We start from the raw sequence: 21,367 nt of genomic DNA on the forward strand, positions 1-21,367 counted from the left end.
TGTCACTATTTTGATTCCTAGGAATCATTATGCCTATGTTAAACTTTATAAGTATCTAACTGGTATGATATTTAAAAATAAATGACACAAAATCAAAACACTCCCTGCTATTAACATTTCTCATCTGTCTTCAAGAATATTTACTTTTGTTTCATATCCTTACCTTCTGTCTGGAAGAAAGTAAATTTTAACATAAGGATTCCTTGGCCTCCCATCTTCCCTGGAAGGGAGGTCCTTTGCTCCCAAAATTGTAACTATTAATTGGTGACCAACCTTGTCAAACCACAGTTTTATCTGAAAAGCAAAAATATTTATTTATCAGCTTAACCATTTACTAATATAACTGAATGTTTACATTCCCAATCTTTGCCCCATTCTCTTATCCTGATATTAGCATAGAATATAAACTTCACTTAGTAAATTGCAGTTAACTTAAAAGGATATGCTATAATAACTTCAATGAATGGAGAATTTAATTCAGATATTTTAGTTTGACAAATTTCTTGAAATTTTTATAATCTAATTTGATAGCTTATTAACATGCACATAATAATTACACTGCCATAATAAGGACTTTATATAGGATTGTTCTGTGTCTAAATTTATGCAGGAGTCTCTGTAGTTCATTTTGGTTCCCCTACAATACTGAGTTCAGAATAAGCGTTCAAAATGAACTGAACAGATAAGTTGCTCATATGGCATTCATGGGAATATTTTCAGCAAATGTTTTATGTTATATCACAGCAAAGATCTTTCGAAGATTATAAGTAACGAAGAATTACTAGAAGATTTAGTAAACAGACTGCTTAAATTTGTTAAAACTATAATAAATTCATCTTATAAGTTTTTTATACATAGTCTCTTTTTCATTTGTGAAGCAAATGTATTCATCCTTAGAATAAAAGGGTATATTTTATAATTCAAGATAGGAAAATTAGAATAATTTGCCTGTGTCATAGTTAAGGATTAGATCTTCACATCCAGTTGTTGAATTCATTAGACTTAACAACTGTCGCCTCCCACACACATCTCACACTCCCACACCTAGTTATGATGACTATGATTCTGATTTACATTTGATTCAGAATTCAGCACATCCCTGGCCACTATCTTCAAAATGAAATTGAATTGGAAATTTGGAGCTTGGGGAAAAGTTTTGTTTACATAATATGCATATTTTATTTTCAATTGTTTGATTTTTTTCTTTTAATTTGGATGCGCAATGTTTCCATTAGCTTGGAAGACTTAAATATATATCTCATGTCAGTCCCTTCCTCTCCGCTCCAAAGCAGGCAGTCAATGCTGGGCCAAGCTCTAGGCTATATATATATAGACCATCCACATAAAATAATATAAAGATAAATATATATATGATATGTTAGTAGTTCAGTTCCAATTCTAACATGGTGTTGTTGAGTCCCTCACTTCATATCCCAAGAGGATGAGAGGCCAAGCAAGAATTTTGAGTCAAAAGACTAATGGCCCAGAAAAGTATATAAAATTATTTATACATTTTTTTGGTTAAATGAAATTAACCCTCTTATAAGAGTAATTATTAGAAATGCTTAAATTTTACAAATGATAGCACTACTCTTTATATTAAGTCCTTATGTTTAATGCAGGTATTATCTTGAGGCTCTATAACAAAAACTTTTTTGAACTGACATGCTAAGTACAGACCCTAGTCAAGTGGTTTTCAAACTGTGGTTCATAAAACTCCTGCAACAGTATTATCTGACTCATCTGTTTAAAAGTTACAAATTCCTGTGGCCCACCTTTCAGCTACAGAACCAGAAAGGGGCCCAGAAAATTTGCATTTTAACAAATCCTCAGGTGATTCTCATTTCCATTAAAGTTTGAGAACCACTGCCTTAGACTAGGGAAGCAACAACCTGGAAAAAAAGCATCTGATATTTAAGTTGAAAAAAAAAAAAAAGTTCAGCACCTGAAACTAACTGCAACATTAAAAACTATACTCCAATACAAAATTTTTAGAAATTACTATTAAAAAAAGAAAAAAGTTCAAGTATTTCTTGCCCGACAATATTAAAACAAAGATATAGATGAGAAGAGATGGAAAAAAGAGACTTTCAGGCAAAAGATATGAGCGGGAAGAAAAAAGTAAGAAATACAAGAGTGTTTCATACATGAGATGAAACAAATGTCAGAAAGATTTGAAGTTCCTCTAAGTTTGTGACCAAATCACACTACTTTCTATATTCTTTATTTTCTATAGCAATAAGAGCTATGGCTTTATTTTCCATGAGGTTAAAAATCCTTCTCGGAGCATCATGACATCAATATTATACACTTCAAAAAAGAAAAAACTTCTGAAAGACTACATAATTGTTTTCCAATAAATAGTGCATTTAAATAACAAAGGAAAATAATATTAGACTAAATTCATAATTAATTATTGCAGCAAATTGCTGATTTCTGTATTTTTTTAGGGATTGAGACTAATTCTTTGTTGTCATCTCCAGAGGCAGTATTTTTGCTCTTTTAAAATCATTACAGCTAAATCTTAAGATATATATTTCAAATGCCTGATAAATAGTGCTATTTTTAATGGAAATAAAATTTCCATTAATAAAAAATATCATTTATTAATAATATTCATTCCACACAAACAGATATTAGGTACTAGCTTTCATATTTTCACATGAATACTTTATAGTTTATTAAATTATACTTTACAGATATGTAAATATGAAAATAATATAGATATGAAATAGGCATACTTTGTACTGATTTTTTGATGAAAATTTTATGTTTTAATAAACTGTCAAATGGGGCATTTGATCAATAGCCCTAATTTTCATTTTATATTATGGGACTTGCTTTGAAGTTTTTAATAGATATTTAGCTCACAGTATCAAAACAAAACTATTTTATTTGCTAGATTATTAGTCACATTCTTAATTGTGCTTTTTAAATGAATCATTGGAATATATCTGCTGATTCCTCAAAATAAAACAAATATACTTCCACAGTTCTAAATATGATATACTTACTTTACATCATTTTCATTAATAAAAATATTGATATCATTTTACTTGCTTTAATACACTTTTCATGTGCCACTTTTAAGTTTCCCAAGCAGAATCTGAGCAATCTAAGTAAATACTTTACACTAGATAGTGTTAACTAGAACTTCAGTTTTTTTTAATTTAAATTAAATTAGCATTATTGAAAACCAACAACAATAACCAAAAAAAAACCCAAAAAAACCCATGCAGCAAAGCAAGAAAAGCATAATACTACTTTTTAAAAAACACTATATTGACATTACTTTTCTGTATAAGGGTTTCCTAATGAAAAGAGGCAAAGAACTTGTACCCAAGTATTGCAGTAAAATAAATGGTATTATAATTACATAAGGCAAACAAAATAAACCCAAGACACTTTATTTCGATTGTGATTTTGTTCTATCAAAGTCACATAGTTTTCAAAAGCTGAACTCTATATATAATATTCAGAAAATTCATATTTTAGATAAGGTACAAATTTATTTGCCAGTCTCCTCAAGGAGTAATTGCTTGGAAAATGCAAGAGAATGTAGATGTTAAGTGATATAATGAATGATTTAAAGAGACAGTAACCTTAGTGTAGTAAAAATATCAACAGTATAAAATCAGCTATTTATATCAATATTACAGATATAAGTGGAATCTACATTAAATGCCAACCTGAAACATGAGTTTTAGTATTCAGTCCATCATATAAAAGTACTAACAAAGATTGTCTCTTTAAATTTTTACTTTATTTTAATCCCCATGCAGAATTTTACAAGCTGGTTCATAAAATGATTTGGAAGTCAATAATATGGTTTGGAGCAACATACCAAATTAAGTTTTCCTACTACGCATTTTCCAAAAACATACAAATAAGGGTTAAAACACAATTTTAGATTCTATCAGGCAGACAAGGCCTTTACCTGAACCCTAGGAACAAAAGGCGTTGTTCTTCTACTAAGGCTTTGGCTCTGGTAAGCAAAATTAAAGAAAAAAGCAATAAAACAAAACCAAAAAGGACAACACGCTGGAACTAAAAGACCAAAAGTAAAAAACACATACAACTATCCCTTAAATACATTTTTCCATGACAATATGTATCTAAATTAAGTACTTCAACATAATGAATAATTTTTTCAAAATTATAGAACAGATTAAGAACTATATAAAATCTGAGAAGTTTTAAATCAGATTTTTAAATGTATCAACATAACAGGTATTAAGACAATGTAAAATAATATAATTGGGCTCATGTATTATGAAAGAATGAGTGTAAATATAAAATACAAGAGTCTAGATATCTCAGATATCATCCTTAAACACACTACATAGAAAAAAATATAGTCCAAGAAGAAGTTAGACAAAAACACATTAAAGAATTATTAGTGAAAAGTCATCTGTAGAAGTAATTATATAACTTTCAAAAGGAATATGGCTAACAGAAATCTAAAAAATATTAGCCAAGTGAGCTTTATCATTTCTTAAGAGAATAAACACAGAATGATAAAAGTGTGCTGGAACACACTGGATTAATTCGTTGCTTCATACTTTAAGAATCTATACTAGGCACTAGTATTTAACCATCATTTTCAGACATTTATTGTGTACCACCTGAGATAACACTATTTAGAGCTAATCTTTTTGTTTATACAGTTCTTTATATACTTTCAAGCTTTCAATAACAGTTTATTGCAAGTTTATTGCCTAAAACAACACTAGGAAGTAGTTGTTGTTATCTCCAGTATGTAGATGAGGAAACATAGACACTAAAAAAAGGCCTAGACATACTTGCACAATCTCAAAAAGTAAGACAGTTTCAAAGGTAAATACTAAAGCTCAATTCTGGTTAAAACACTCTATTTCAAATTCATAGAATAAAATCAAATTTCTTTTCTCTTCTTTGTTTTTTTTTTCATTTTGAAACAGCTTCCCAAAGATACCACAACCATTGGAACATTGTGCCTTTATTAAGACATGCCAACAGTTACAAGAGGAACAAAAACCAGATTCAAGTTCCTGGGTTTGGGAATGGATATCAGGGCATTTACTTCTTGTTCTTTCACCAAGATTCTATCCCATCTCTCACATTTTTCATGCATGTCTCTCTTGTTTAATTAACTGTTGTGAACAGTTAAAGGTTTCAGATATTTCCACTGCTATACGGAAACAGATAATAAGTACTAGGAGGACTGCTGTCCAATGTAGCCATCATCAGACAAAACCTGATGATAGTTTAAGACATAATATAAATCCCAAAGGAAAGTGAATCTTTAAAGCAGACTATCATTCAGCCACATGAGTCATCTTTATCTCCGAAAACCAAGACAGTCTCAAATCTCAGTTGTCTTCCCTTTCATGAGGAGACATTTCCAAAGGGAGAAAGGAACATTTAGATATGGAGTATGTTCCTGGTATCTGTCTGCATAACCCTAAGTGGATAATTCTCTGGCCAAAGGGTAAGGGATGTTTGAAATTCGTAGAGATTAGCTAGGCATGCTGAAGAACAGGACTAACAATGCACTCAATTTAGAAATATAGCTTACTTTTCTTGCCTTCCCAACTGTCCTACCTGTTGTTGACCAAAAATATCAAGGTAATGAAAGATTTCTGCAAGTAAATATTACTTCAAAACTAAAACATTTACTTTCAAAGAAATAGTGCTTTGAAATAAAGTAATCCTTTAAGGTCAACATTTTTCCATCTTCCAAAATGACCTCAAATGAGCAACTCATAGATATTTGAAATCAACTGTCTAAAATCTATACTAATATAAACCTAACCTTTACCCACAAGCTTATACATTAAACTTGGCTATGTAAACATATTTTGTTTTGTCAGATTATTTTAAATTGAGGAGAGATTAAAATAACATGCCATTAACCATTTTAAAGTGTACAATTCAGTGGCATTTAGTGAATCCACAATGCTTTGTCACCACCACCTCCTTCTAGTTTCAAAACTTTTTCATCACATCAGAAGAGTCACGAGTCATCACACTCTGTATCTACTAAGTAATCGCTTACCATTTCCCCATTGCCCAAGTTTCTGGCAACTACTAAACTGCTTTCTATATCTATAGATTCTGGATATTTCATCAAAAAATGGTGAAGTATTATGCATCTCATTGCAATTTGTGATAAATATGAATTCATTTATTTTAAGCATGAAATGTCTGATAATATCTGTAACAATTCAGTTTCATACAAATGAAGAATTTGAATTTGTACACCATAATTTATTTTGGATTTTTAATGTCCCTTCATACTTCATCCGGCACTACCAACTTCAGGACATTCTTCCTACATAATACTTCTAAAATAACATGGTTGTAACAAAGAAATATAAAAGATAAAAGCTCAAAGAAAAAATTTTCATTTACAGAAAGTTTGAAAATGGCTATCGAATTTCTAAGTAGATATAAAGAATACATACCTATTCTTCAGCTACTTAGTCCCTTTAAATGGGCATAAAATGGATATATACAGTATTTACAAGCTCATCACTAAAAATGGAGTCAGAAAAATATTAAAACAAAGTAACTTAGGGAAAAACATTGCAGCTATTAGTTAGCCACAGACTCTGAAGTAAAATAATGATTGTCAATAAGAATTAATGTGTTCCTAGAAACGAAATTCTGAGTTACTTCTCACTTTTGAAATAGTTAAAGGCTATATCTTAATTTAACACTCTATCAAAAAACTAGTCAAAGGCTGAAATTAATTTTAAAATATTGAGAGGATTACAGAAGCAATCCTCCAAACAAGGAAACTGCTAAATTATGGAAGACCACAAATTTAAAATAGAATCAAAATAAGGGATTGCTGACACTGAAAAGACTAACATACAGTCCAAGTGTCATAAACCTAAGCTCATACAGATTTTCTCACCAAACACATTAATGGCACTTTCATGGTTATGCCCAAGAATAATAACAAGCTAGCAGCACAATTCAAGCATGAAGAAATAAATGGAATAATATTTTTAAATTCATCAACAACAGCCTTGTGCATGAAAGTTTAAATAATGTTATATATATATATCATATATTTGAGAAAATACCAGTCCATGAACCAACATAAATATATTAGGGAGGTCAGCTCACATAATATACAAATTATCTTGTCAGACATTATGCTAGCAGACATTAACAATGTCATAATTTTATAAGTGAGTTATGGACCCAGGTAAAATCTCATTGAAAATCGAAAATATCCCAAGGTAGAACAGAAGGATATAGGAAACATAATGTTGCCTTATGACTTCCTGGGTGTTTCCCTGAAGCATGATATAAGTGGACAAATGTTTTCCCAACCTCTGCATCATTAGAGCAAACCAAAAATTGTCTCCAGTTGGCAAAAATGGTGTTAAATATAAAGGAAAATACTATACCCAGAAGGGTATCTTGCTTAGTTTTGCTTCATGAATAGAATGAAAGCAAAATTAAGTTTCATGAAGGTAAAATCCTCTGCTCATTGCTGTATTCTCTCAGCTACTAGTATTATAACTGATGAGGGGATAGATCTTAACATATATTACTTGAATTGATAATTGTAGTTTAATTTGACAAAAATATGTTGGAGGAAAGTTTTGGCAAGAGATTTCAAGGATCTTAAGCTTTTTTTCTTTCACATTGTAATTTTCTATCCAGATAAAAATTATTCTGACAAAAGAATTTTGTCCTAACAAAATATGCAAGATTTATATTCAAGGATTTCCATGGCATCATTACTTAAAATACTATAAATTAGAAACAAGCAAGATATCCTATAATAGCAAATTAAGTTAAAATGGAGTATTAAATAGCAATTAAAATCATTTTAGGATGAATTAAAAAAATAAAGGAAAATGATTATGATACATTGAGTAAAAAAAGCAAGTTTTAAAATAGTATACACAGATTTATTATAGTTCTACTTAAAAATTTATATGTATGTAAATGACTATGCTTTAGTGGCAAGAATATAGGTGACTTAAATTTTTTATTATCTGTGCCTCAATTTACCAAAAGAAATATATATCATATTTATAAACATTATCTTGCTGGAACACACTTCTTCTAGGTCATAAAAAATGATAAAATGGAACACATGTTAAATTACCATTATATACATTTTAAACCTTCACTTACAAACACAAGTACTATATACATTTAAGTTTGTGTTTTCTCCAAATATTTAATAGTCTTACCTTTCTACCAAATTCACTTTGAACCATGAAGAAAAGTAGTTGAATTTGAAATCTGTCTAAATGCTCATACTATGAACCCTCTGTTCCTAGTTCAATTTCTAATATAACCTTGAGATTTCAAAAGAGGCAGCAACAAAGTGGTACTTACTTATTATGGGAGTCTAACATCCACTCCCTCATTCACCGCCTGAAGCTAAGTACACACACACACACTCTCACACACACACACAGATTGAATACATACTGGCATCATCAGCCACCCAGTGCTTTACTTATAGATGAAAGGAAGCCATGATTAAAAATTAAAAGCCAACATTTACTAACACTTTCTAAACTGGTGGAAGAAAATACACATATACTTGTAACCATAAATGTCAACATCTGTGCTGTCAATGTATGTAAGAGAATAAGTAGAAAGATGCTACTTATTGTGGAAAATGGAAAAAACACCACTGTCCTCAAATGAAAAAGTTCACTCTGTTTATGAAAGAGAAAGGAAAACAATAAAGAGAAGAAATCGATTTTAGTAAGACATTTACAATCTCCTAATAGTATTTCATATTTTGTTTTTCTCATGTTTGTGATTAAAGTAGTCTCAGAACAGATGTGCCTGATGACTTTTACTATGTTATTTCTGCTTATACTTCCTGTATCTTCATCTAATTCATGGAAACTCTTAAGAAAAATCAAATACTTCTCCTTCTTCCAGAAAATAAAAGGACAAAATCTGTACCTAATTTAACAAAGCTAGAAATTGCTTTTAAATTAGACCAAGTACAGTTTTGCTTTTAACTATAACAGTAACAATTATCCAAAATTCGATGTCTGAATTTGGAGAATCTAAAGAGTTCTTAATACTCATAAAATTTCAGGTTAGTAACTCATCAGAATTAGTATCAATATTAATCTGTTTGTTTCTAAAATATAAGTGGATACATTTTAACATTTTTAAATGGTTTAAAAGAGAATGAGAACTTTAGAAATTAATAAAATGTGAGAGCCTAAATTTGCAAAGCTCTTCTAATATGGGTACAAGATGGATAACTTAATTTTTAACTTTTTTATAAAATGTTCAAATTAGGGGTCACTTAATATGAAAGCCACATGATATAGTCAGTAATCTATTATATATTTCCCCATTTTCTTAGCTGAGCAAAAATCATGACCTTGAATTTTGGAATAACATTACTTACTGAAAAAGGTTTTTAATAGCATCACAAATTCTAATTCCCACCAAATTTCAGAAAAATCTAGCTCTAATAAAGAAAGCATTCTGTTAGATAATTATAATCAAATTTAAATTAATTAAAATTACTAAGAATGACAAAGTTGACGGTGAAAAACACAATTATATTCTAAATAGGACTTGGTTCACAAAAAAAATGGCATCATATAGTAAAAATACTACTTGATATCCCAAAAAGAGAAATTAATCTAGTGATTACATACTGAAAGTTGTCCAGATAAGAACTGTGGAACATCCCTCAACATGCCAGGACTCATGGGAGATGTAACAGAAATAGAAGGACGATCCATTTTTTGAGATTCGAATGAGCTAGAACCTGAAATGGCAATTATACACAAAGAATAACAACAATGATTCTTCATTAGTATTTAATCATCTTTACCATATATCTTGTTATTTTTAATACCTACAAAATTCCATTATATAGACCTTTTTCTTAGCCACAATGTTCTAAATATACTTAAAGGGTTTCTTTAAAAGCGTAAGTGCAGTTTAGGGATTCTTGAAAGACCAAGGGTGAACCATTTTCTGTGCCAATTATAGTAGAGACAGACATCAGAACCTAGTTACTTCATCTGTTGTGTGCTCTAAACTCATATCTTACAATAATATACTAGAATTTTAAAAATAGAAACTTAAGAAGGAAAAACCCAAGCCAAAACCTAAATCAATAAAGCAACTCAAACATGGTTTAAACTTGTAATGCTAAAAATGAAATTACTAGAATATTAACTGTGAAAAGTTTTCAGCAGTGGTTTTTAACCATATCTGGAAGGATATAATAATTTAGATGGGTAAAAAGAAAGTGAGGAGCTATGAAAAAAAGATATAGGAGAGCAGAAAAAGCAGAACTTCAGTACCCAGAAGTTATATGTATGAATTTATTTGTATGGAGAGGAATGAACCAATTGCAAAGTGAATAAAATGGGGCTAATGAGATACTGACAGAATTAAATGCCTGGAATTCTGGGCTACAAATTTTGGCACTAATAAAATATCCATGCTAAATCTTTATGAGTAAGGTAATAAAAACTGCATTTGAGGAAGATGTCTTTACCATTCATTTAAAGTGTCTGAATTGAGCAAGATGAAAAATAGTTAAGAATAAGTGGAATTCAATAAAATATAAAAAGAATAGGAATGACTGGAAAATGGACTGACAAGAAAGAATTGAGGCAATATCACAAAATTAGAAAATGAGGACTCAAATTAATTAGATATGCAAGATTAAGGAAAAGGGGAGACATGAAGAGTTCAAGTCTTGTAACCAGATATGGTCCCCTATGTCTTGTTCTCCGCACAGGACACAGAGGATATTCCGTGGCTGCAGAACTGTGGAGAAGTTCTGTGTGTAAAGGAATGGTTGGAGAAGTTAATCTGGGACCTGTCACAGTGACCCTGTGACACTGCAGACATCCAAGGGGAAATGTAAGCAGGCAACAGATGTGCAGATGGGACCAAATGTCCAATGGATATTAGTATTAGAAATTAAAATGTAAAGTGTCACCCTAATTGGGGTCCTATGTGGATAGTATTCACTTACAGGGAGAATACAGTGTAAAATGAAGGGGGAAACTGTAAGCCTTAGGATCAGAAGTAATGGTGATACCTTCAGAGCATTTAGAAGTGGAAAGAATACTGCCTTTATATTAAGAAATAAGCTAAGCGTCAAGTGACAGGAAGACACTTAGAACACATTCAATATTCTTCAAATATCCAGGGCTGAAGGGACAATGATAGATCATTTTGATAATGTAACTTAGGAGTCATGTGGCAATTAAAATTATATGAAGAGAAAAACTTACTGAGGAACTAAAAATAGAGGCTAAGAATTAGGCCTTGGAGAAAGCTACTCTTCAACTTCTAAAGCAAACAGGATTCCATCTTATTTGAGAAAGGACCCCTGCCCTAACAGAAACAATTTTGGAATTGTAGCCTAGGGGTTTTTCAAATAGCTACAATAAGATAAAGGATTCCATACTGCTTATACAATATCTGGGTGATGTAAGTGAATAAAAATTTTACCTACATCATAGACTGTTGTGAAAATTAGTATAAGTAACAATATCTAGCACAGTTCCAGGCATCCAAAATAGGAGTGATGATGATGATACCATTATGCTAGTACTTATAAGTTTATGTGATCATATTATTTTGAATAAAATAATTTAGCAATCAGCCAAAGGTACTAAAGCAAATATATCATATAATCAAATTTTAAAATTTAGAGCTAAGCCATTCCAAAATGATTTGACCTCTCTGGTAAAGTTTTTCTTTTTTTTTTTTAATTTATACTCGTAATTATACATGTAAAAAACCCCATCTATTTTAATGGTATACTGTCAATTGTCATGTGTGCAGAGAATCCAATCACTTCTCACCACCTTCACTGCAACCATCACGGTCTAAGTTACAATTGGCTCACCACTCAAGTACTGAAATAGCCTTCTCATTAGTCTCTCTGCTTTCACTTCATTTAGTCTTTTTTCAACACAGCACCCAGATTGTAAAATGTAAGTTTCTCCACAAAAACATCCTTCGTAGCTCCTGATTTCCCTTAGAGTAAAAGCCAAATTCTTCGCAGTGCCTCGTAAAGTCTCTGCAGTTTGGCTGCCCATTCCCTCCCTGTCCTCCCTGCTGCCATTCTTCCGTTTGCTCACTCTTGCAGCCACAACAGTCTTTTTGCTTTTTCTTAAATGCATCTTAGGCTTTCCTGGCTGAGCACCACTGAAACTCTGGCCTCTGAACCTGAAAAGCTTTTTCCTCAGATTGCCACTCTGTCCAACCTTGCTCCAATTCTTCTGTTTCAATGTGGTCTATCCTGATCAACGTATTTCAAACTGCGACCCTCCTCTCTTCCTTCAAAACATGCCTTCCTATTAATCAGTCAACGAACTTAATTCATTAGAAAAAATTCATTTGCTTAATATCTGAAAGTAGCACTCAAACACAAGTAATTTAAAATGTCTATATAATATATAAAATTCTAATACTTTTAACATATTTGCTTAAGATATTTGCTTAATATCTGAAGTATCACTCAAACACAAGTAATTTAAAATGTTTATATATTTAATGTTATTTCAACTTAAATGTCTATTGTTCCATTACTACTTTGTTAAATCAGAACTATTACCCATTTTCTAGAAATATAAATAAGAATATATATGTAATTATTCACTAGATTGTCCTCAGGATTCCCCACATTTACTGCAGATTAGGTTACCAAGTAGTAAATTTTAAAATTAGGTGAAATTTGGGGAGAGGGTGAAATTTTGAGTAGTGATGATATATTCATTATTTTTTAATATGATGACAGATTCACATGTATATAAAAACTTACCTAACTGTGCATTTTAAATATGTTCAGTTTATAGTAATATACCTTAATACAGCTATCTAAAAAATACATGGTAGTTAAGACAATGTAGTTTAAAAAAATCATCTTAAGATATAGACTTTTGTACTTTTTTCCACAATAACATGAAATAACACTAAATCTTCCATCTTTATACAACTGCATATTTGATAACAGTACTATATTTCTTACTTTATATTAATAAATAATTCACTTGACTCAGATGATGAATGACTTTATTAATGACATTTTCTCCTAAAATAAATGAAACTTACTGGACTCCAGTTGTGTGTGTGTGCTATCAGGTATTCTAGGTATATCTCTGAAATGACAGAAAAAGAAAAAAAAACAAGAAATTGTTTTAATAAGTAGTAGGAACTACTATTGTGACAATTATTAATCTATATTATAACAGGACAATGCAAAATGAACAAAACTGTGCATGACAGAAGCATTATATAAATAAGGAGAAAAAAGTCATAGCACTTTATCGCTAATCAAAGTTCTCAGGGCTGACTCCTACTACTTAAAAAAATGAAAAATTACATGCATTTGGGGCAGATTTATGAAAATATACAATTCATTTCCTATGTGTTTTACTATACAATTTTCCATTCAAAAAATTTCTATACTCAAAACAAGGTAAGTTTTAGAGATATATTTTAATTATACTCTTCTCTTTACATTGTACCTGCTATTGTTCAAATCAGCTGCATTGAAATTCAAATAAAATATCACCACAATAAAAATTAAAATACTTGGGTTGTGACTGAAATTTTTAAACATAATAATTCTACTAAGAAAAAAGTAAACATGTTTTTATTGGACTTAACATAATTACTCTGTAATGCATTTACACCTAAAGTAGGCACATTTTTGCTTGAGATTTGCCAAAGATGATATATATTAATGGCTAAGCTCATTCAAAAAGTTGCATCAATAATACTTAAATAGTAAACAAAATTGTGATTGGAGAATTCCTTAATACCAAGAAAAACATTTATTTAATTAATACCCTAAGGTAATAGTTTAACCATATAGCAAAACTATGAAAAGACAAAATAAAAAATATATATAATTTCATGTGATAGATTCATTACTTTTAAAAGAAACATTTTGAAAATTAAGTTACCAATTGAAGTCATTTCCTTCATGAAAATTTCCTTCATGAAGCAATTTCATCATGAAAAACTCATCCTAAATGACTTAAAACTAGGCATTAGTATTCTTTAAGAAGGAAAAATGTCCAGTTTCTACCCTGGAATACTTTTACACCAGACATGCATTTAATAATTCACTGTTAGTTTATATATTTTTCTATTGCTTTTTTAAGTTATAGGTTTCTCTTTTACATTGGCTTAGAATACAAGCTTCTGTAAAGGAAATACTGCTGCAGTATTTCATGAGTAATTCTAACAACATAATTAAAAAGTAAACATAATTATTCACTAGATTAAAAAGGATTATACTTAAAATAATAATAAACATGATTATTAATAAAAATTACTAAAAAGGATTATATTTATTGCCAATTCAAAAAGTTAAAGAGTAATTGATGTTTCCTTACTTTTTATTTGTTAACTTAAAGATGTTCATTTTTCCTTAAGTGGCTGCCTCCATCTAGAAACAGTGTGCCCTTAACCTGTCTCTTTTTTTTATATTAAATCTCCATTTTGGAAAAAACAGATAAAATTCATAGAATAAAGCTGATTCTTGTGCAATGTAGAGAACCAAAGATTATGAAACTTCTTTTGAGAATAACTGTTACTATAGTCCCCTCCTGCTAATCCTTTAGCTATCTACTGAGTTACTAAGATAATAAAAATTATCTTAAATATTAAAAAAATAAAAACATACAGTCCATGGAATTCTCTAGGCTAGAATACTGGAATGGGTAGACTTTCCCTTCTCTGGGATCTTCCCAACCTAGGAATTGAACCCAGGTCTCGTGTATTGCAGGCAGATTTTTTTACCAGCTGAGCAACAAGGGAAGCCCGAGAATACTGGAGAGAGTAGCCTATCTGCTCTCCAGGGGAGCTTCCCAACCCAGAAATCAAACTAGGGTCTCCTACATTGCAGGCAGATTCTTTACCAACTGAGCTATCAGGGAAGCCCTAAGAAAAATTATAAACACCTAAATTTTCTTCTTTTGTAATTAACTATATATTCTAGCATGATCAGATAAAAAGATGTCATTTTTGATAACGTGTTTTTAGTAAAGGAGTAAAAAGCACTATCCTAAAAAAATTTAGTTTTATAAAGCAATCAGATATTATTGAATTGCATATTGCAAATTGTTTAATAGTAGTCAACTTTATGACTTCCCAGTGGTGCAGTAGTAAAGAATTCACCTGCCAGCACAGGAGACAGGAGTTTGATCTTTGGGTGGAGAAGATCCCCTGGAGGAGGAAATGGCAACTCTAGTATTCTTGCCTGGAAAATCCCATGGACAGAGAAGCCTGGTGGGCTCCAGTTCTTAGGGTCACAAGAGTCAGACACAACTGAATGACTGAGCATGCACACACAGTCAAATTTATACATGTGTAAAGTATTCAGATCAACTCACCCAATAGGCCTTGAAACAACAAGCTCCACCTGTGGTTCAGGTTTAGATTCCAGGATGATATTATAGACTTCTTCAAACGTGGCTCCTTGCAATAGTCTTCCATTCCATTCCAGTACTTCATCACCTGTGGTGTATGTCAGCAATGATAATCTTAGAAAGAAAATTTAGCTTCACAAAATGCACTGGAAACAAATGCAATCTCAAACTGCAATGAACTTTGTAGAATGCAAGCACCATTATGGAATAAGAAACATACTGAGAACAGCTCCAATGGCATAAAATGTGATGACTGGGATGATTAGTAAATTTCACACAAAAGGACAAGGAAAGACCAGAGGAAAAGATTACGTAAAAGTCATCTCTGTGATATCTAGAATTATTTTCAATAGTGTCCTGTCCCTGAATAGCTGTTAGTTGTTCCTGCAAGGGGAAGCAAGTTGGGAGCAACCTACATCTCCAACTTGGTGACATCACTCTTGTCTGTTGTTTCTTAATAGAAATTGCAATTCTAGAAACTATCAAGATCAGTTGCCTCTTTGAAAAATGTATAACTCTGTATTCTAAGATTCTCAATATATATGTAGTTGAGCACTTGTCTAATCTCTTTTATAAAAAGTTTAACATTGATCATTCACTGAATCCTCTCCAAGGCATTCACGAATCTCTTCAATAGTATCCATTATCAAAGACATAAGGAGTGACACATTTCAGGAAAAACTATTTATCCATGAAATTTGCTTTCTAAATGATACTAGAAGTTCTTCAAAAGAAATAAGGCTTATGGGAAACAAATTATGCTAATCTGAGATACGGACTAGGAATATCCATCAACAAAAAAATAAGATCAGTAAATATAAAAATCTTTTTATCTACTGTAACTCAAGAACTAATAGCTACAACTTTCTATCGATGAATAAAAATTAATATTTAAGTTAAATGAAATTTTGGTTACCAGTGAAGTCACTTCTAAATGAGGACAACTTTTTCATAACTACTAAATTTAACAGTGTAAATAATCAAAAATCGAAACCTACCTGGTCTAAGATGTCCTACAGTATCAGCTAAACTTCCTTTTTTAACTTTGGTTATAAAAGCACAGAGCCGACCTGATTCAGTCATCTTTCCTCCTACAACCTGTTTAAAAGAAGAAAATGTTAACAGGCATTTTTGTTCAATTGAACACAGTTGAAGATTCAAGTAAAACATAACTAGATAATTTGCAAGTTTTGAAACTATAATTTATTATGTTAAAAATAATTTTTAAATAATATAGTGGTATTATTAGGAACTGAGTATATGTCAAGGTATATATCAAAGTATACGTACTCCAAATGTTTTACAATTTAAGCAATTATTTGTTGAAAATGTTGCATACCTTAGAAACAATTTATAATTTCTGCCTTTATTACAGAATTCTTACTTTTGCCATTTCTAAAAATATGTTACTACACAATACTACATAATTACATATAATTACATTAACATTTCTAATTATAAATTTCTAGTTATAGATGACAAGTATCATACTACATACTTTGTTACTTTTACTATAATTATGATATCATCTAAAAATTTTATTAGTTGGTAATCTTTGGGGCACATTAATAACATGCATGATGATGATGGATTTTTCCTAAGAAAATTACAAAATTTACTTAATCTCATCCAAATTAATGTAAACTTTAGGACCATCTGCATCCCAATTTTTCTGCTTCTATTACCACATATGTTTCAGAAAAAGAAAAAAAACAAAGGTTAGCATTAACGCGGTGGAATCATATGCGTAACTGTAAGACTAGTCTCTTACAAATTAATGCTTTGATTATCAGAACTGCCAATCAATCAATATATCAATTTGTAGCAAATTATGCAAAAATAGTAACTAATTTCATTGATTAGAATAGATTTTTTCCCCTCTTCTCAACTGACTGAAAGATACAGAATTTAAAAATTATTGATTTATCTTATTCCATGTATTTATTCCCCAACTGCAGCGAATAACACTCAGCGGCAGTTCAGTTAATATTAACTAATTATTCAAATGTTTGGTTCTGAAAATTACATGTATAGATAATATGGGCTGAAATCCCTGTTAATATATTAAAATTTTCTTGACTTGATAAACATTAATAATAATTATACTGACTATAATTATTATCATTGAAATCTCAGAGTGCCAGGCACAGCACTAAATGTTTGTATATTGCTTTATTTAATCTTACTAGATAATAATTCTCAGTATTATTATCTCCGTTGTACAGATGAAGGGTCTGAGGCTAAGAGAAGTTTAGTTGCCTAATGTCACATAGCTAGTAACTGCTATAAATAGAAGTCAAGCCAAGGCATCCCGACCTCTATACTATACTGCAGTTCTAACTCTACACTGGGCAGATCTGGATTTAATTCTCACCTTCATCACCATCTTTGAGTCCATGGGCAAGTTACAATACCTTGCTAAACTTATTTCTTATCTGAGAGTCAGTAAAATGATAAGATGCTCAAACGAGTGCCAGCCACATGGCAACGACCCAATAAATGATGCACAGCTTTATTTACAATCAAAATTTTCAAATATCTCTTCCTGGATTCTATACAACTACTTCTGTAGCAATGACTCAATTCTAAAACTCTCTTTGCATTTCAGTTTTTTATCCACCTTACAGATACACAAAAAATAAACAGAACCTTGGTGTACTTAACAAATAACTGTCTGATATTTTACAGTAAAATACAAATCAGTATTTACATTAAATCTCCTAACATAAGTATTTCTGAGTTTTTAGACTTCAAACACTATTCTCTTTCTCTCTCTCACACACAAACACACACAAACACATACATATTTTGCTATGCTAATACAGATTATATTCCTCTGTAATATATATATCTCCCACATTTGCACATTTAATAATTGAACAAAGCTATCATTTTAATAGAATAGAAACACATACATAGACCTGAAGGACAACTATAGGTAAAATAAGCTTAAGCACTGTATTTAGAATTCAAGTATATAACTCAAGTTCTATTTTCCAAAACTAAATAAATATGTATTACTGTAAAATAATGGCAACTTCTTAACTAATACTTGGAAATGAAAAGGTTTCGAAAAATGAGTGCAAATATTTAGGAATTCTTGAAAATGGAAAAAAAACACTAAATTGGTATAGAGTTATTGTATCTTTTGCTTTTCTGATAAACCTATAAAGGAATATAGAGCATCTCACATATTTCATCACATACCTTCAAGCCAAGCATTGCTCCTGAATCTCGAGGTACACTTCCATCTTTTAAACGCTTATTTAATAAAATGCGACCAATTAAACGATCTCCATCTTTAGATGGCTGCCACGTCACAGGGTGCTGACATATTGCATCAATAAACACAAAAATTAATGTTGTTTTATGATAAATGATCCTTTATTGTACAGTCTCTCTAAACTTGCAATTTCCAAAGTGTTATGATTACACAAACCAGCTTTCAGTCAAAACATTGGTCAAAAATTTAATAAGATGATAAGATTATGCTTATAATCTTATTTTAATATCTCAAGTTTGTTCAAAAAACCAGTTACTTCAAAATCTAACATGCTCTGACACAATACTGAAGTTATATAGTTCTACAAAAACTGATAAATCTTAAAAATATATGCAGACTCTAATTATCTACATATTGAAGATTAAAAAATGATAGGCAGAAAAGAGACTCTAATTCTATGCAATTGAACTCATTTAAAAATGAGAATTTCATCTTCAAGCTCTTCTGGAAGACTTTGAAAGACTTTATTACAGTAAAAGTTAAAAGGTCAAGCTAAATTAAAATATGAAAACTGAAGAGGGTTTTCTTGAGATAGGTTTCTAGATAAAAATTATTAAAAATACACAAGGCTAGGTAACTTTCCAAATGAATGTGCATGGGAGAAACAGGTCCAATTCAAATATGAGGACAGATTATATTGCTCATTTTTTGGAGGTTTCTTGACTCTTTCAGGTTTCTGATCTATTTATTTGATAATTCAAGGGTACTGTTAAACACTGTTAAACAACCTTGAAAATATTAGTTTTTCTCAAGCCTTTTCTAAATCACGACACAATTCCATTATATATTATATGTCAAATAACAAAGTAAACGATTTGTGTAATCACAGTTCCACAGCTATCTAAAAGTTAACATGCACATCTTCATGCAAAATTTAGCAGGCAAAAGACAATTTTCAGTAAATCACATCTATATGATAAAAAGATTTCAAAATTCCCACTATACTAAAAGCAAACAATAAATACCAAAGCAGATGGCAATGGCTCTAATACTAATTGATACTACATTAAAATGCTATGACAATAAAACAAAAGAGCAAAATGACAGTGAAAGGGAAAAAAGAAAAACAACCTTTTCTGTGCAAACAGACCCAATTATCTCCCTTTTACCTGGGATTCAAACTGTCAATAATTTAATTTTCATCCCAAGGAAAATATATGCAAGCAGTCAAATAAGCCAATCCAAAAAAAATTCTTTATATTTGTGATTTATAATAACATTACCAAGTTCTTTCATGCGACCATAAACAAAACATTCCATTGTTCCTAATTTTTATTTTCATTTACTTATTTTTTTGTATGCCGTCAAAAAGCAAAAACAGCAAAGCAAGCAAGAAGTATTTTGGTTGATTGGTTTGTTTTGGTTTTGTTTTTCTTTTCTGCACCTTAAGAAATGCTATATCGACCCCTGAAATGCCCTGTCCTTTTATTATGTTCCGTTTGAATGAGTGACAGAGCAAACGAAGACCAAATGAGCGGGTTAGAAGGCAGGCTCCGCAGTCTCAGTACCTCATCACTACGGCTATGCTCCTCATTAAGGGTTGTGCTACTACACGTGTCTACCCCAGAGTCCTTAATCTGAGGCTCAGACCATTCCAAGTCCTCTTCCAAAGAGTGGCCGCCAAAGCACATCATTTTCTCTTGTCTCTCAGACCTGGTGTTAGAGTCCGACAAAACTGCCTGCTCACTAGTTTTTCTTTTTCCCTTTTGACTGTCCCCTACAGGTGTGGGATAAAAAAAAAAGAAAAAGATACAAAAAGAAAACATGCAAAGGTGTAAATCCAAAAGGAAAAGTGAAATGATAACAGAAATTAGATAGTAAGGCCCCACATGTCTCACCAAAGACATTGGGGATGCCTCACTGCTATGCCAAGACGTATGGTCCAACCAGTTGTGATCCACATCTCCTGTGAGAGTCAGACAGACAAAAGAGGGAAGTAAAGGAGACGGCGAAAGAAAGGGCAGACAAAGGCATAATCAACATTTTAAACGGTGTGATCCCCTCCAGTTTTAAGTACTTTATCTGTAAGCACACACAATGTATACCAAGAGAAAGCTAAGATTTCGAGTAAATTTATAGAATGCAGAATACTTATGTACTCTAGACAAACTCTACAGAACAAAACTGCTGCAAGAAAAGAGATAGCTACTACTAAACAGGAATATAAAGGAAAAAAATTATATATTCTGAAAAAAAGAAAAAGACTTTCAGCGATGTCTGTTACTCATGCTATTTTTTTGATGCTGGCCTACAGACATAAGTTTGTTCCCCAAAGATTAAGAAGCATTTAAAAAATTAAACAGTGGATTGCTAATAACCACTATAATGAAAAATGAAGTAATTAAATGTTTCTGGAATATAGTATGACATTTCTTAATGCTGAAACCTCCTAAAATTTTTGAGTGGTTAAAAAAAGAATTGGTTACACAAAAGATTAAATCTATATGAAAATGACAAAACAGGTTCACTCAACTTCTGTTAGTAAATATAAACTTCCCTTAAATATCATGAATTACTTGACATTATTTTGAAGCAATTTTTCAAGTTTTTTTCAGAAATTTCATTCTCCTAAAAATAAATTTTCTACTTAAATAATTTTTCAGATAATTTGTGTAATTGGCAACTCACAATAAATATCCATTTCTCAAACTTATGTGCTCCTTATTTGTCTTACCTT

The 21,367-nt window shown here is 30.9% G+C and overlaps 1 protein-coding gene across 49 annotated transcripts in view; it reads right to left on the bottom strand.

Annotated features, from left to right (window-relative positions):
* RIMS2 (regulating synaptic membrane exocytosis 2) overlaps positions 1–21,367 on the bottom strand; it is a 586,561-nt gene that overhangs the window by 270,631 nt on the left and 294,563 nt on the right. For 18 of the 49 annotated variants that reach the window (XM_070477266.1, XM_070477265.1, XM_070477256.1 and 15 more), the window contains 8 exons: positions 20,199–20,407; positions 18,615–18,734; positions 16,406–16,505; positions 15,372–15,495; positions 13,081–13,127; positions 9,651–9,763; positions 3,938–3,985; positions 164–294 (listed from right to left, as the gene is read on the bottom strand). In XM_070477266.1, coding sequence (XP_070333367.1) covers positions 164–294; positions 3,938–3,985; positions 9,651–9,763; positions 13,081–13,127; positions 15,372–15,495; positions 16,406–16,505; positions 18,615–18,734; positions 20,199–20,407 — 892 coding nt within the window. Of the gene's footprint in view, positions 1–163; positions 295–3,937; positions 3,986–9,650; positions 9,764–13,080; positions 13,128–15,371; positions 15,496–16,405; positions 16,506–18,614; positions 18,735–20,198; positions 20,408–20,528; positions 20,597–21,367 lie in introns of all 49 variants that reach the window. The other 31 variants (XM_070477296.1, XM_070477292.1, XM_070477274.1 and 28 more) reach the window with 3 other exon arrangements.

The sequence above is a fragment of the Odocoileus virginianus genome, chromosome 15 (assembly GCF_023699985.2).
Source record: "Odocoileus virginianus isolate 20LAN1187 ecotype Illinois chromosome 15, Ovbor_1.2, whole genome shotgun sequence".
Lineage (NCBI taxonomy): Eukaryota > Metazoa > Chordata > Mammalia > Artiodactyla > Cervidae > Odocoileus > Odocoileus virginianus.